The 17135-nt window shown below is 33.5% G+C and overlaps 1 protein-coding gene across 6 annotated transcripts in view; it reads right to left on the bottom strand.

Annotated features, from left to right (window-relative positions):
- LOC128166230 (receptor-type guanylate cyclase Gyc76C-like) overlaps window positions 1-17135 on the bottom strand; it is a 50781-nt gene that overhangs the window by 3429 nt on the left and 30217 nt on the right. For all 6 annotated transcript variants that reach the window (XM_052831256.1, XM_052831254.1, XM_052831252.1 and 3 more), the window contains exons 3-18: window positions 15677-15865; window positions 14848-14968; window positions 14549-14695; window positions 13382-13578; window positions 12813-12948; window positions 11777-11916; window positions 11214-11319; window positions 10377-10455; window positions 9874-9964; window positions 8078-8257; window positions 4948-5052; window positions 4450-4521; window positions 3839-4001; window positions 3206-3352; window positions 2437-2614; window positions 1775-1915 (exon numbers count right to left, since the gene is read on the bottom strand). In XM_052831256.1, coding sequence (XP_052687216.1) covers window positions 1775-1915; window positions 2437-2614; window positions 3206-3352; window positions 3839-4001; window positions 4450-4521; window positions 4948-5052; window positions 8078-8257; window positions 9874-9964; window positions 10377-10455; window positions 11214-11319; window positions 11777-11916; window positions 12813-12948; window positions 13382-13578; window positions 14549-14695; window positions 14848-14968; window positions 15677-15865 — 2192 coding nt within the window. The remainder of the gene's footprint in view (window positions 1-1774; window positions 1916-2436; window positions 2615-3205; window positions 3353-3838; window positions 4002-4449; window positions 4522-4947; window positions 5053-8077; window positions 8258-9873; window positions 9965-10376; window positions 10456-11213; window positions 11320-11776; window positions 11917-12812; window positions 12949-13381; window positions 13579-14548; window positions 14696-14847; window positions 14969-15676; window positions 15866-17135) is intronic.

The raw sequence follows: 17135 nt of genomic DNA, 5'->3' as shown, positions 1-17135 counted from the left end.
AAGAATGGTGAGTGCGTAGTATGCATTTAGCTCTTTAACTGCTCAATTGTATCTTTATTTTCACATTTATTACAGCCTCCCGGGGGGGGGGGGGGGGGGGTTCCAAAACCGCTTTTCTTATATATGATCAGCAATTTTTTTTATACGTAAATTATATCTTTTTTAAAACGGGGGGGGGGGGGGGACTCTATGATGAGTCAATTTTTTATAAGTAAGTTTAAGAAAAATGTCTGCTGCAAGAAAAGAGGAAATAAACTGTAATAAACATGATGTTAAAATCTTTATTATTCAACAACATTGTATCTGAGATACATTCTATTTAAATAAATAAATAACAATCTTATAAATTATGAATAATGAAAACTTACTAGGAAAAATAGGCATGTTTATATTTTATTTTGCATTCAAATTCATTTACGTTACGTTGATACTTTTATTTTTATTGATTTATCATAATTCATTATTTGATCAGATGCTGCGCTCGCCCCAACGGTCGCACCGTAAAACATATTAGTTACAATACTGGACAGTATTTTTTCAACATGTTGAGAAGACTTTATCTAAACATACAAATAGTTTGAATGTATCGCTCATTGATATTTTTTTCTTTAATGGATCTGAAATTGTAATTGTAATTCTGTAAGTTCTTGGGACTTTAAGAATCGGCTATTGAAAAAAAAAAACTGATTATAGAGAACTTAGGAACTATATCTTAAATCTTATGAAATTGTCAGCATTTGGATTACAAAGCTGTAAAATAAATAGTCAGGGACACTCAGTGTTAATATCTCTGTAGCATCATTCTTAAAACCAAGAGGGATAACTATAGTAAAAAATGCAAAATATAAACAGAGACTATTGTGTATGTGTAAAACGAATCGAGAAAAAATATTTTTGATTGTTATACTTTCATGTTAAATACTGAAATCTGATTGGTTAAGACGCAGTTCATAATCCTTTCTATTACCCTCAGCGTTAGCAACGCACTTAGCAACGGGTAACATTAAAAATGGTTACATGCGCGAAAATTATGCGCGTACGGTTCGCTATAGAATTCACGTTATTCCTATATAAAAGCAGTAAAATTTTCTTAAAAATTAAGACATTCAGTATAACAAAATAGATAGTGCCTGTTTGGGAGGATAACAGTTGAAATTGACACCCCTCGAAAACCATTGTCAACCTCCGCTTCGCGTCGGTTGACAATGGTTTTCTCGGGTTGTCAATTTCAACTGTTACCCTCCCAAACAGGCACTATTTATATAATGCGACATTTTGAACCTTAGCATGTAAGATAACATTTCCAACAAAATGTTTCATTTTTATAAGTACATTTGTATAAAGTGAGACAGATTATTAAACAACACATTCCTAAAGGCATTAAAATCAAATAATTGCCTCGTATTGCAAGCAAACTCATAACAGTTTTGTCTTTTTAAATACTGGTTATCTACGTGTGCAACGTGAAACATCTTGTATTTAAAATAACTACTAGATCATAATATACGCGTTCACTGTTCTCGTTGTGAGTGACTGAAACGCTAACACTTGAGTCCATATGCACAAAATAAAACATGCTCAAATTTCGTTCCTTCCTTGTGAAATATATTCAGAAATCTTTTATTATTGTGTCTATTTTTAAAAGTACTTAAAAAAACTTTGTTATTTAAATTCCTAGCGCGCTCAATAAAAATGTCAGCCTAGGTTTCGAATTCTCTCTTTCAGACTTTTTGTCGTCGATTTTAAGCTACATTTTTCCTGCACCCATACATACTTTGGCAGCATCTGATGGAGCAGTTCCTCCGTCTTTTTCTTCTCTTCGATCAATTGTTCCGTCCGCTCGTCAACCACGGCTTCCAGATTGTTGGCATATTTCTCCATGATAGATATCATGTTGTCTAAAATGTTCGGTTTCCTTCAAATTAACAAGAAACATATTTTAAAAGAACGGGATATTATATTGTCTCCATTACGTGATCAAATATAAATAGTTTGAATAATGGACCATTGCGGTGAAGTAAATTATCTATCATTTGCTGCTTCCTCTAAGACGCAAAAAAATTAATTTTTATAAGATGGATGGATGGACGGAAATAGTTGATTTTCTTATGAGAGTGTTGAACATGGCATTTTTTAAATATATATCATCGGTTTTCTTCAAGTGTATTCTTTATCATATCAACTATTTGCAACTCATAAATCTATACAGACACATTTTAAAATCATGCTACAGAATAGGATATGATGGAATATTTCGAACGGCTGTATCTTTGGTATACTGGTAAGTTACTCAATTTCACATAAATCATACTAACAAAATGAAAAACCACAAACGCATTAATCATATCTAACTTTGACTTCATCAATTATATGTGTATAGACGCAAGCCAATACAGACTGAATGCTTCCCAAAAAAACCATCAGTTTTTTTCTTACATTCCTCTTTGTAATTCCTTTAGCTTTGACCTGATGGTTTTGAAGTCTGGTCTTTTCTCTGGGTCCTGGGCCCAGCACTCTTTGATAACTTCAGTCACAAACTTGGGCGTAGTGTCTAGCTCTGCTAGTCGAGGGCGAAATACTTCGTGTTTAGGATCCCTGACCCGCGCGATAATCTCTAAAATAAAAGTGTTTATTATGATTCCTAGCTCTCTGATTGGCTGATATCCAACTCTCTAGAAAAAATAGAACATTATATTCACCTGCACGTGACCTAGGAGGTCAATATGACATTTAATTTTTTTTAAATTGGACTAAAAATAGATCTTCCAATGAAATATTGCGTTTCGCAATATGTTCGGCAATGGCTTCAAACTATAATCTTTGCTAGATAACACTCAATTTAAATTATGTCTGTATCAATTATTCACTGAATCATATAATAAAATAATTATTGCTGGGTTTTTTTCGACCAATACGATGATTTAGCGACCATCGATTTACAATATTCACCTCGCCTCCGGCTTGGGTAGCTTAATCATTGTATTGACCTCAAAAACAGCAATAATTGTAAAATATACACAATAAATTGGGCTTTTACATTACAATGTAAATAGCACAAGTTATAAACATGTACTCTTGGATTTTATGACTAAGTCTAGATGTAGGATATACAATGTTCTTGTAAATATTCATTCTTAGTTCATTTACTAGTATGTTGTTGATATATGCCATTTTAAAAAGAAAGTGGGCTGTTCTGCACACCAACCTTTAGGGTCCAGCGTACAATTTCCATAGGGTCCTTTTCTTCCGTTGATTTCGTACAGGATAATAGCAAAGGAATACACATCGCCGGGCTGGGTGCCCCTTCCCTTTTTTTCGAGCTCAAGTAACTCGGGGGCCGTCCATAACATATCTAAACAAAGGCAAAGACGACGACCATTTTCAATTTATGAAATTAATAGTATCTATTTTACAGAAAGGTTGACACGTACTATAGTATTTTTATCAATTCTAAAACTTTTATCAAATTAAATTTTGGATTTGTTTCTGTGTTCAAAAAATGCATTAAGATATAAGGGGAAATTTTTAAAAATGTTTTCCAAAAATTTTTTTGGCAAACAAGGGGATGTAAATACTAAATGTATCGGTACCAGAATTATCTCCCTTTTAGTTTCATACAAAATTATTAAGATGTGAGAATACTATTTTAACATAAAAGAATACTGCTTGATAAATACAGAAGAATACTACAGAAAAATACTACATTTAGTAAGCACTATAATTGTATAAATCAACCATAAAGCAAGAGAAAAGAATGAAATTAAGAACTGCTTGGTAGATATGGTTTCTTATCACACGGAGTTGTCTTCCTTTTAACAAATGTCGTCCGACAACATACTTCTGTATTTAGCATGTTCCGAGGGGTCCTCTTCCGTTCCTGCCAGAAACTCCGTCAGACCAAAATCCGTTATCTTCACCACCCAGCGACTGTCGACGACACAGTTACTGGACTTTAATTTCCCATGGGACTTGATTTCACTTTCATGAAGGTAAATCATCCCCTATAATCAAAACACGATTCTTGAGATTAATTTGGTCGGTATGGATGGCTTTGAATAGGGTATGAATTTTTTTAATGCCAAAATAACTTTCCATTTCAAGATTTGACAGAAATTACACATTGACACATGCTTAATATGCACGTGTACGTGCTAAAAAACTGTCGGTGATTTTAAATTAGAATTATATCAAAATTTGATTATGAGAATGGTGTCAAGGGAAATTCAAAAATCAAAGTCGATTGGCGGAAGAACAAACGTGTTGTCAAATAAATGTAAAATATATGCATTTTAGCATAAAATCAGTGAGTTTATCTCTTGATACTGTATGCTACATACCTTTATTAATTAGTAAATGTCTCAGCATAGACTAAGATTACATTACCATCTATACTTTCGCTTTAACACTGAAAATCACTTAATAATGGATATTTAGAGGCCAATAACTTACCCTTATTATGTCAAACACTATTGATGCAATAAACATCAAGTCAAGCTGAATGTCATCGTTTTCCAGTATATCCTGAAAAAAAGTCGATATTCAATACCAACAGTGCCAGTAAAAATAAATCAGATGAGCTATTAATAAAATACTTGGTACAAAGAGTATAGATGCTGTAGATCAATGTTTCTTCAGAAGGTTGCATTATGATGTATTTCGATGGTGTGCATGTTATATATACTTTACATACATGTAGTTATCTCAATAAACAATCATGTATATTATTCCTACATATATTCAAACTTTTACGACGGTTTATCAAAGTAAACTTCATTAAAGCAATATTTTCTGTTGAAGGGAATGAATTTCATTTCTGAGTTGTACTAAATCAAAAGGTAAAATAGGAATTGAATGCGAGAGGTTTTTAGGTGATACATATATTCACTTTCAATATTATAATTTCAAACAACTGAGATATCATTACTTGTAGTAAAGTATTTAATTTACCTGTAGACTTCCTTTGGAGCAATAAGCACTCACTATCAGAATGTATGGTGCATCGATACAGGATCCAATAAACGGATTGACGTTATCATGACGTAATTCTCTCATCTAAAATAAATCACATAAATCTTAAGAAAAAAAAATAACCGAATGTTTTCTTAAAATACGGGTTCTAAAGATTTTAATCTGATTAAAAATATGTTAAAAATTGTTCAATGTGACAAAAAAGAATTTATTAATAAAGATTATATAATTCGGCCTCATAAAAGTTGTTTAATCAATGTAAAAAAAAAATAATAAACCAAATGCCGTTCTAAATCCAACAAGATTTCCTTCGTAGAATGTAAATTATCTTGAGTGAATGTTTGGTTATTGCTTAATTGGACTTATTTTGAAAACGATAAAATAAAATCCATTGAGCAGTAAGTTATTTGCCTTCTTCTTCAAAAACAAGAGGCCCATGGGCCACATCGCTCACCTGAACAGCAGTTCCTTGTAACATTACATTTCGTAGCATATGTTTTTTCTATTTTAAACATTGAACCCCTTTCTGGGGACCCAGTAATGGTCCGAGGTTTATGGTTGGCTTGAACAACATAAATAGTAACATAGGAATGAAAATGTGTAGCACTGCGGTGGGACCACACGTACACAACCTGAAAAACTGAACGTAGAAGAGTTCCACTTCAAGAGGAATAACTCTCAGACTGTACAGAACATTAAGAAAGATAACTCTTGGTCACTACATTAGAGTTTACACAATTTGAGGATCCTTGCATAGTAATCTCACAAACTGTAGCATTATAGTTCTCGAGAAGAACTTTTTAAAAACATTTTCAATATATCTTTCTATGTTAAACTTTGAACCCCTTTTGGGGCCACAGTATTAGTCCAGTGCTAAAGTTTTAATTATTTGGAATCTACATTATTTAAGGATGCTTGCATAGTTATCTCACAAGCTGAAGCATTATAGTTCCCTAGAAAAAGATTTTTCAACATTTTCCCTCTATATTTCTATGCTAAACTTTGAACACCTCTTGGGGCCCCAGTATTAGATTGAGGTCACGGCTTTTATAATTTCGAATCTACACTATCTGAGGGTGCTTACGTAGTTATCTGACAAATTGATGCATTGTAGTTCTCGAAAAGAAGATTTTTAAACATTTTCCATATATACCGGTACTTCTACATTTAACTTTAAACCCATCTTGGGTCCCTAGTATTAGTCCAGGGGTCACTATTTTAAAACTGTCGAACCTTTATTATCCAAGGTTGTATGCATGATAGTAATCTCACAAATTGAAGCATTGTAGTTCTCGAGAAGAAGATTTTTTAACCTGTTACCTTTATATTTCTATAATAAACTTTGACCCCATCTTGGGGCCCCATTATTGGTCCGGGGGTCACGATTTTACGAATTAGGAATCTACATAAGCGAAGGATGCATGCATAGATATTCCACTAACTAAAACATTGTAGTTCTTGAGAAGAAATTTTTTAAACTTTTCCTTTGTTTTTTAAAATGTTTAGATTTTGAACCCCTCTTGGTGCCCATCAATTGTCCGGGAGCTACAATTTTTTGAATCTACATTATTTAAGGATGTACATGTATGCATAGTAATATCCCAAACAGTTGCACGATGGTTCTTGAGAAGATTTTAAAACATTTTCCTATATATGTTAAAATTTAAACCCCTCCTGGGGCCCCACTTTTGTTCGGGGGTCACGATTTTTACAATCTTCACTATATATACAACCTTTTGTGTATGTATTGGCATTTTTGGTGAAGTGGTTCTTGAGAAGAATATTTTTAAACATTTTTCATATGTAGTTCTATGTTAAATTTTGATCCCCGCCTGGGGCCCCAGTTTTGGTCCGAGGGTCACGATTTTTACAATTTAGAATCTTCACTTTGTATACAAGCTTTTGTGTAAATATTGGCATTTCTGGTGCAGTGGTTCTTGAGAAGAATATTTTTTAAACATTTTCCTATGTATTTCTATGTTAAACTTTGAACCCCGCCTGGGGCCCCAGTTTTGGTCCGAGGGTCACGATTTTTACAATTTAGAATCTTCACTTTGTATACAAGCTTTTGTGTAAATATTGGCATTCCTGGTGCAGTGGTTCTTGAGAAGAAGATTTTTTAAACATTTTCCTATGTATTTCTATGTTAAACTTTGAACCCCGCCTGGAGCCCCAGTTTTGGTCCGAGGGTCACGATTTTTACAATTAAGAATCTTCACTATGTATACAAGCTTTTGTGTAAATATTGGCATTTCTGGTGCAGTGGTTCTTGAGAAGAAGATTTTTTAAACATTTTCCTATGTATTTCTATATATGTTAAACTTTGAACCCCGCCTGGGGCCCCAGTTTTGGTCCGAGGGTCACGATTTTTACAATTTAGAATCTTCACTATATATACAAGCTTTTGTGTAAATATTGGCATTTCTGGTGCAGTGGTTCTTGAGAAGAAGATTTTTTTAAACATTTTCCTATGTATTTCTATGTTAAACTTTGAACCCCGCCTGGGGCCCCAGTTTTGGTCCAAGGGTCACGATTTTTACAATTTAGAATCTTCACTATATATACAAGCTTTTGTGTAAATATTGGCATTTCTGGTGCAGTGGTTCTTGAGAAGAAGATTTTTAAAGACATGCACCCTATACTCACTGTTTCGCAATTATCTCCCTTTTGAAAAGGGCTGTGCCCTTTATTTTAACAATTTATAATCCCCTTTCCATAAGGATGCTTTGTACCAAATTTGGTTAAATTTGGCCCAGTGGTTTTTGAGAAGAAGTTGAAAATGTGAAAAGTTTACAGACGGACGGACAGACAGACGGACAGACTGACGGACGGACGACGGACAACGGGTGATCAGAAAAGCTCACTTGAACCTTCGGTTCAGGTGAGCTAAAAACTATTTTATTCGTCGTAAAAAATTGATTCAACAAACGAGATGTCACACTATTTGAAAAAATATAAATAACAACTGGTCATCGGTGAATTGGTCATACATAAAGGCAATGCTAAAAGATGAACATATTTTCAGGCACCTTATCATCTTGTCCTTGACACCTTTCAGTACTTTCAATATTTTGATTTTTTCTTCAAAATTAAAATCAGAAATGCATACCACTTTTAGCTCCTTTTTGATATTCCTGGTTAGTTCGACATTCTTTTTATTGACCTTTCTTATGGCCACGAGATTTCCCTTGTATGTACCGACGCTCGTATACAGTTGTCTGTTGTCCATTTCAGAATGCGAGGTTAGGGACACATTACTCGATGCTCTCGTGATATTGTTAAAGTAGGGCTAAAAGAAAAAGCAGATCTTAATACATAACATTTAATACTTGAGACTATTATTATGAGAACATAACATGGTAATGTATGTTTATGACAAAGTGTAAGGGACCTAGATAATCCTTGCAAGAATCACTTCAAAAATTAAGCCACTATACGTATATAATATTCTAGAGGGGGTCGGGGCTTTATAACTAAATACACAGCTACCGTAAATTAAACTGTCACATAAGTCCGATGGTGTTCGCTTGAAACTGTTTTGCCGAATAGAACGGACTTTGATAGACTTATTCAAACATTCAGCATATATGCATATTCGCAAAACAGGAAAACAGCCAAGAAACAATTGCAAACGAAGATGTGTAGTAGCTGAGCCTTTAGTTTACGGGATTATTCATTAAACATGACTATATGTCTGTATGTATGTCTGTAGAGCGATTTTATTCCACAATGCCGTCCCTTATTCAAAAAAGACGATGTTTTTGTTGAAATATTCATTGAGTACAATTTGATTAATGACAGAATGAAACCTCAAAGAATGCAAGTATATAATGCTGATTTTTCATAGGTATACTAATGTCCTCATCATCATTAGATATAAGTATATCATACGCCCATTTATCATACTTATAACGTTTTATTTCAATTTCTCTGACAAAGTGCGTTTTTCCCATAAGTTAATTCCATCTATCTGTCAGGGTCTAGATTAACACTCGAGGAATTTGGCAAATTCTATATCTTCAGTTAATGGACAGTATTGATATTCTACTCAGGTTCGACACTTGTTAAGTGAACTGTCAAAGACATTACAAGAAGCGCTAGGTTCTGGAACTAAAGCTTTGGTTCCTTACTGTTTAATCCATAAAACCCTCGAAATTTTACCAAATAACAGTTAATATGATGGATACCTTTTTTAAATTCATATACATATAATAAACTGTCATTTTGTAATTTTCATGTTAAACGGTGCCAATATTATCACATTTTCTGCAAAACACAGTAAATTCTACATAATTCCAAATTGAAATTTTTCCATCGAGTTAAAGTTTTAGAAGAGCTTGGACTTTCGGCGGGATCTTACTATCGAGTTTGCTCATCAAAACACACTGTCAAATATTGACCTTCTTTCTTCTAATTCTCTCATCAATATTTATTCATTATAGACTGTACAAATCGGAAAGTTTTTTCCCCAAAAACTTCTTTATTGTGTGAAATTGACGCTGTTTTATCTGAAATATACAGCCCTGGATGAAGTCGGGCTCATTACTTTCAGTATATTACTATCTATTAGCCAATGACTGGACAGTTAAACACTTAAGCAGTTAAGTACATCCCTATGGTGAGAGAAAGCCCGCTTACTGCCCAAAATCCAAGCTCATGTTAAAACGACTCTAACATCAGATTTTTAAAAAATGAAGCAAATGGAATATGCGGTACATTTCTTGTCAGATCCCAATGAAATGAAGATGGCTGAATATAGGACTGTCTAATCAGGACTCATGGTTATATACAACATCTATATAAATATTTAAATCATTTTTAGGTCTGTACTATACGGCTTCCTTAGTATTCACAAAAACATACCAAAGACGTATATTATAAAAACATGCATAGACCGAGATTTACCATGGTACACGGGTCGGCATAGTCTATCGTCAGATCCTTGTAATCAATCTTCCACAAGAGGCTGGCTAGCTCCTGTTCATACTTCCAATTTCTGTGGAAATAAATATTGCATTTAAGGGGGCTCAATGGTCGTGACCATCTGTATACTATTTAATCTCCTAAAAAAGAAGAGCTCTGTATATAGAAAGAAAAAAAATGATAATATTTTAATGTTAAATTATTTGGTTTTTTCCTTTACTTAATGTAAGTTTATGACCAAAAATATCGTATGTCAAAGTTTAAAGCAAATCTAATGGTCAATTCTTGATCACCCACCTCCTTAAGTCTTTGTTTGCGAAATACACTTTCCAAATTCATATCGTTACAGTATAATTATTAAAACAGACGTAGACTAGAACTCATGACTCATGCATTTTTTGTTATAAAGTACATTTGTATGTTTGTCCTTTGTAACACATTAGATTATTAAGGAATTTGACAGGAAAGTTTTTTAAATATTTTACCTATAACAAAGGGTTCCAATTATGATGATGACAAGCAAAATCCCTCCAGTTATTCCAAGACCAATTTCAACTGTATAATCTAGATCAACAAAATAAAAACTATTATACTCTGTCCCAGGATATCCTTGATTCACATTTGGCTTAATTGCTTGATAATCATAAATACCTCAGGATTTAAACGATGTTTATTCAAAAGTATGAAAAATTTCCAAGATTTCTCAGTCGAAACGCCCCTGTTAGCTTATCAGGTTTCAATACAATGCTAAAAAATGTGATGTCTACGAAGATTTTGTATTGCAGCAAGCCCGGATGATTACTTTGGAAAATTGCGCGATGTACTCCGAGTGTATTCCGAATGGAGAAAAGATGTAAACATTCCCCATTATAAATCTCCGTAAGGAATCTGTTTCCGTTCCTGTGAATTTTTCCGAGTGAAAGATGATAATGTGTCAATGAAATTATCTTGGAAAATATCCCTTTCAACTATTTCAATTGCACTTCTTTCACAGATATTTGTATTTTTAATAAAAAATCGTCCAAATGTGCTGCATAAATATCTTGGGACTGACTATAATGGCAATACAGGAACAAGCGACGGTTTTGGGGGTTTTTGGTATATTTTTTTTTTCTTTTTTGGCTTTCGTTTTTGTTTGTTTGGTTTTTTTGGGTTTTTTGGCTTACATATCTTGATATTTGAACTCTTGGTATTGTATATCTTTTTTTAACTGTGTTACAATCATTTACGTTTATTAATTTTTTACGAATTTCTTATGCTGTTTCATAATCATGCACGCGTGGGTGGATGGAATAATTCGACAATCAAAGTTAATGTCTTACCAGTGGGTTCTATGCAGTACTCTCCATTATATCCACAGTCGGGCTCGTCCACGGGAATCTTACCCCCAGGCCAAGCAATACTCCTGCCTTCATAGAACTCAAAATCCTTTAAAATCGATTAAATAGTTGATGTAAAAACATTTTTGAAAATGTGCTTTTAGTTCATAAATTAAAGAAAACGATATGCATGATTTTTATTAGAGTATCCAAAGTTGCTCAAAATAACGTTACATGCACGCGAAGGTTTAGGAGAAAATTGTCCTTTGGAAAACCCGAATTTAAAATAAGCCTTTCCAAATTCAATATTCTTAAAAATTATTTGTTTAAATCTTATCGTAGGTTTTCTGTTCTGAAGGTTACGTTACATGTATGAATAACTTAGGACGGCCCTCACTTTAATCAGAATCTAAATTCTTTTGCAAAAACTTGTCATATGATATTACCATTTAGAAAAAACGGAAATTGCAAAAACGTATAAATAATTTATCAGATTAGGGGAGAAACGGTCGTTGAATGCGCACAAGTGACAGTGGAATAGAAACACAATATCTCAGAGAACTTACAGGCATTTCATCAAATGTCTGCCGGAAAACCCCAACGGGGTAGAGTCCCCAGACAGAGTTCTCGTTCCTGAGTGCGAGCAGTGTAAAGTTTCCCTCCGAGTCGCCTCGCTGATTTATCTTTGTCGTATATCCTATGGCACCTGCAAAAATCGACAAACAGAATATCTAATATCTAACTGGAACAAATTAATTTACATGCAATTGTTATCGTAAATTAATTTCAATATCCGGTGTCGTTTTCCATGCCATGTATTTTTTCACTGCACTTCAGGGAATTCGTTACCCAAACCAAAAATTGACATACTCGTGTATTTCGTTTCAATTCAGTGGTAAATTTTTGCAAGAATCTATCGCTGCTAGCATTTTAATAAGTTAACATAAATTCAGAATTTCAAGTCGCAGAAGAATCGATGAATAACTGAGCAGAAAATGGCTCCAAATGCATCATAGAAAAGTGACTTGAAGAGAAAAATGGGGTTGTCATTTTGTTCTGAAAATTAAATTTTGATAGACGATAGTTTATGGCTTTTTAAAAAAGGAAATTTTTCTTTAATATCCGGGAGGAAGGTTGTGTTTGATGGTATTGGTAATGATAAATCGTGACTTCCCTTTTTAATTCTTATAACAATTATATATTCGAACGTTTAATTACAATGACAATTAAAATTCTTTCGTCGCAAGGGTACATTGTGATTTATCACCTGAGAACCATTTTTGAAATTTTTTATATTTTTTTTTTTCAATTAAACCAAAACGAAGAAATACCTAAAAAGTTGAGAAACTTTGTAAACTGTATTAAAATGTACATTATCTAGCAACAAAAGCCCCTTTTTCTACTCGTAAAATGAAAATATTAATTTACAAACTTGAAATTTACAAACTTTTCGTACGGTAGGGAATGGAAAACAAATACTAGTACCATCCCGCTTTGGATTTTCAACTATTTTGTTTATTTTTAAACTTTAAAATGTATGAAAATTTATCGAAGTTGTATCGTAAGCTGATCAGTGAGCAATAAACAAAACTGTGGTCCTACTTTTGTAGGTGACGTTGATAAGGTTTTCGATGATCAGGGTGCCGTTCCGGATGTCTCCCCCTTGCTCCAGAATCTTGTGCGCTGTTCTAGCATATAACCAGACTGCGTCATAGAGGTAGGCAGCCTCGGTCCTGAGCTGTAAAATAAAGTCAACACGCAATTAAACTCGTAGATAAAGCGATCAATCAATTTGACTAGTTGTCATATATTCTCAATTTTCTAATCTTTTATAAAAAATTTTTGGTCATCTACTTTCAAGTTAAGGTTGGAATGATTAATCGATTTTTATAGGGGTTGAGGGTGTCAGACATATTAATCTGTTTACCGGAAAATATTGTATTTATCTTTATAAATGTAGCATTTAAATGTCTCTATCTATGCCAACATTTACTATTTCACATTTAATTTTTTTGTAGTTTCAAAAAGAGGATTGATTAATATGTGCGTCTTCTAGTGACAAAATGAACATGGAAATTGTTTTTGACGTTTATAGAATGAAAGTCACATTTTTTGTATAATAAACAGAGAATGAATGTTTGGTATACCTTTTCAAGCAAAATTGAACTTACTCGTTTCTCTATGGTCTTATTGACCTTGAAAGGGGTCTGGAAACTAAAAGGTGGCTTTTCCAGATATTCGTTGACAATACTTTTGAATTCCTCATACTCATCATAATTTGGGGGCGATTCCACGACCCCGATGAAATATTTGAAAGCTTCTAGTCGTTCCTTTGCATGGTCTTTCCCGTTAGTTGAGCTGATTAATTCTAAAGAATAAATGCAATATAAAACATACAGACTTGCCAATACAATGAAAAGCTTGGTGTCAGCACACGACCGCAAAGCACTTATGGCTCATTTCATTTGCATAAGATGCTGTTGGATGGTCATTTTTCTTGAAATTACGGCTCGCCGCAGCAATATTTTCCGAACGTTGACCAACCATAACATAAAGGTAATATAGCTTATGAATCGTTCTCGTCGATAGATAGCTTAATTACTGTGGAATCATTAGATTTCGTGGTGGCTCAATTTTTGTTGAATTCCTGGGTCCAAGAAGTACCCTCCCCCACGAATTAATAAATTAGGGTCAGATACTACAGTCATATTTACTGTTGAGGGTATAAGATAGAACCACTTTAACAAGACCTTGGACTTTCAGTACGATGTAACGATCTATTTCTTGCGTCAAAACAAGTTAATTAAAATGACGCTGGTTTCAAGCGAAATATACACAGATTGATCTTCGCTCAAAAGCCAGACAAATCCTGATGATTTCAAAGAGCCACGGCTGAGTGGCCTGCAATGAAATAGACAGGCCTACGTCACATTGCCGTTTGACTCAACTACCCAAAGTCCAAGCTCTTGTTGAAATGGTTCTAATACTCGAAATTACGTCCCAACGAACCTGTAAAATTTGAGAAATCCATAAAAATTGGCCCTACGAATTTTAAAACTTTCACAATAACTGTCACTAATTCTTGTATAAAGATGCAAACGTCCGGTTTTTGCACTCTGGTCTACATGACATAATATTTAAAAATCACAAAGTTTTCTCAGAAATTCCTTCTGTTACATGTATAACACTGACACAAATAATTCACAACAAAATCAAATTGGCATAGTATTTCACGTACCTTCAAAGAACTAAAAGAATCATAATAGACGAACAAATCAATCTTAAAAATATTGAATACGTCAACTACATGTTATTGGTCAACAATTAACCTACTGTACCTTTCAGATATGCATCAGGTGTGATGGTGTCACTTTCAGCTAAACACACGCCCACAACAAAATATTCCCCCGTGTCCAGTAAGCCAAGTTCATACAGATGGTCCATCAAGCCGATAAATTCAAAATACTGGGCCAAAACCACGTAGACTACAATATTGTAAGAAACGGTTATTACTTTTTGCTTTCTGCTGTATTCTTGCAATACAATAACAAAGAATCAATCTAAAAATCGTTTTTGATCAGTTTTTTTTCCTTAAGAGTATAAACATTTTAAATTGCCCACTTTAAAATTTACCCACTTCGTGTATTTGTACGCGTTGCGGCTACAAGACTTGTAAAAGGGTTCTCCGTTTCCCCGTGGAAATATGGATAGCGGTAACTCCTCTTGTCAGTAATTTGTATGCCTTCTCTCTTCATAAGCTGAAGAAATGATTAAATATAACCACTATAACTAGAGTCCGTATAGTTTAGTATAACAATTATACATTTTCAATGAAGATTTTTGAAATTGAGGATCAAAAAGCAAATTTAATTGAATTTATAACTGAATACAAACGGTATTTTATTAACACAATAATATCAATTTGTCATTGAAGATCTCAAGAAATCCAGTTTATTAAGATACAGGGCTATGGAGAAATTTACAAGATCAATAAAATTTAAAAATATCACATGATACATATCATTTTTTTTTCGTGACAAGATTAAAGAATGGTTATTAGCGATAGGGACATGTTCATAAATCTTAATATATAATACTGTGAAATCATTAGATTTCGTGGTGGCTCAATTTTCGTGGAATTCGTGGGTACCTCGATCTCATCCACGAATTAACATCCTCCCCGAATTATTAAATTAGTGTTATAAAGTCTATTTCCTCTTGTAGGTAGAAGATAAAACACGAAATTACGTCTCCACAAACCTATGAATTTCAAGCAATCGACGAAAACTGGCCCCCACGAATTTTAATGATACCACTGTAAATAAATATATGGTGGAAATATGTTTGTGAAAACAAAGATAAGTGACAGTGAGTTAAGGTAATTTCACAAAATCACAAATATTCTCTTGTGCGAAAAAAAGTTTGTAAACAGTTACTGATTGGCAATATGCTGAATAGATGCTTACACTTTCAATAGTAGCCACTGTGTCCGGCAAGCCATTTTCTTCGTTCGCTGTGTGAATGAAAGTGACCTTCTTCCAGTTAAATTTCTTCAAGATGCAGACGACACTCGCTGATATTTGGGAAGCGGTTGGTTTAGTTCTGGCAAATGTCGGATATTTAACCTTGTCACTCACATCATCTGCTGCACAAAACTAAAAATAGATATTATTGTTTTTTTTAAATGTTATTGTCAGAACAATATTTGTGGATTCCACAAATGATATGCTTAAATGTATATATAGCTTATAATGTCAGTAATACATCAAATGTATAAATACTTACTCCGGGTTGTATTTCATATACCCTTCGGCCTCAGGGTGAAATATGACGTAAATATCTCATTGTTTGTAAAATTGTTTTTGGACATTAAAAATACACAATTTGAAATTCTCTATGGTTCATTTTCATGGCACATGCCGTTTTAACCCCCCCCCCCCCCCCGAAAATTAAAAACAAAGAAGAAAATTGTAAACATAGAATATAGGAATTACACATGCAAATCAAGCATTAATTTACTTCTGTGTGATGGCTGAAAAACACATTCGCAATTATACGAAAGAACAACCCATTAATTTAAAAATATACCTGAATCACATCTATATATTAATATGATATATCTACATGTAGTTATTACTATCATCAAAGCAAACTTGTTTTTTTTTACCTTTGGCTTAAAGCTTATACTAAGCTATCATATGTCAAATGTTGCCAGATGCTATAAATCCGTAGGGTAATAAAAAATATAATTATTTAGTTGACTACATCGTAACAAAAATATGCTTGCAAGACGATCCTGCGGAAATTAAGTTTTATTTTGAACGGGTTTATTCTAATTGATCATTTTTTCTCTCGAATTATTACAATTGAGTCTAATACTTTTAACACAATTGTCAAGAGTATTCCAGAGAGAAGAGTATTTTTGTTTTTGATATTAAATGCAATTTCATTTGTATACATTAGAACCTTTTTAACAAGAGCTTGGACTTTGGGTAGTTGTGTCAAACAGCATTGTGACGTGTGCCTGTCTATTTCATTGCTCGTCACTTGGCCATGGCTCTTTAAAATCAACACGATTTGTCTGGCTTTTGAGTTAAGACTACGCAATCGGTGTATATAACTTTTTTTGACGCAAAAAATAGATAGTTACACCCTATTGAAAGTCCAAAGCCTTGTTAAAATGGTTCTATTAAAAATGTAATTCCTTTATGACCCAAATGCAATCACTTGTCGAATTTCTAAATCCAACTTAGGACAATATGCACTACTTACAATATGCATGAGATTCCCTGACAAATTGTATGTAAAGATTGCTGAAAATACGTGTTTACCGGTAATATATATGCTCGATCGGTTCAGAAACCAGAACAGCTGTTTTATCAAAGAAAGATACAATATACGGCGTAGTGTCATTGTTGGGGTATT

Source organism: Crassostrea angulata, chromosome 10 (genome assembly GCF_025612915.1).
Source record: "Crassostrea angulata isolate pt1a10 chromosome 10, ASM2561291v2, whole genome shotgun sequence".
Classification (NCBI taxonomy): domain Eukaryota; kingdom Metazoa; phylum Mollusca; class Bivalvia; order Ostreida; family Ostreidae; genus Magallana; species Magallana angulata.
The sequence above is the reverse complement of the archived record's forward strand: the minus strand, read 5'-3'. Positions and strand labels throughout refer to the sequence as shown.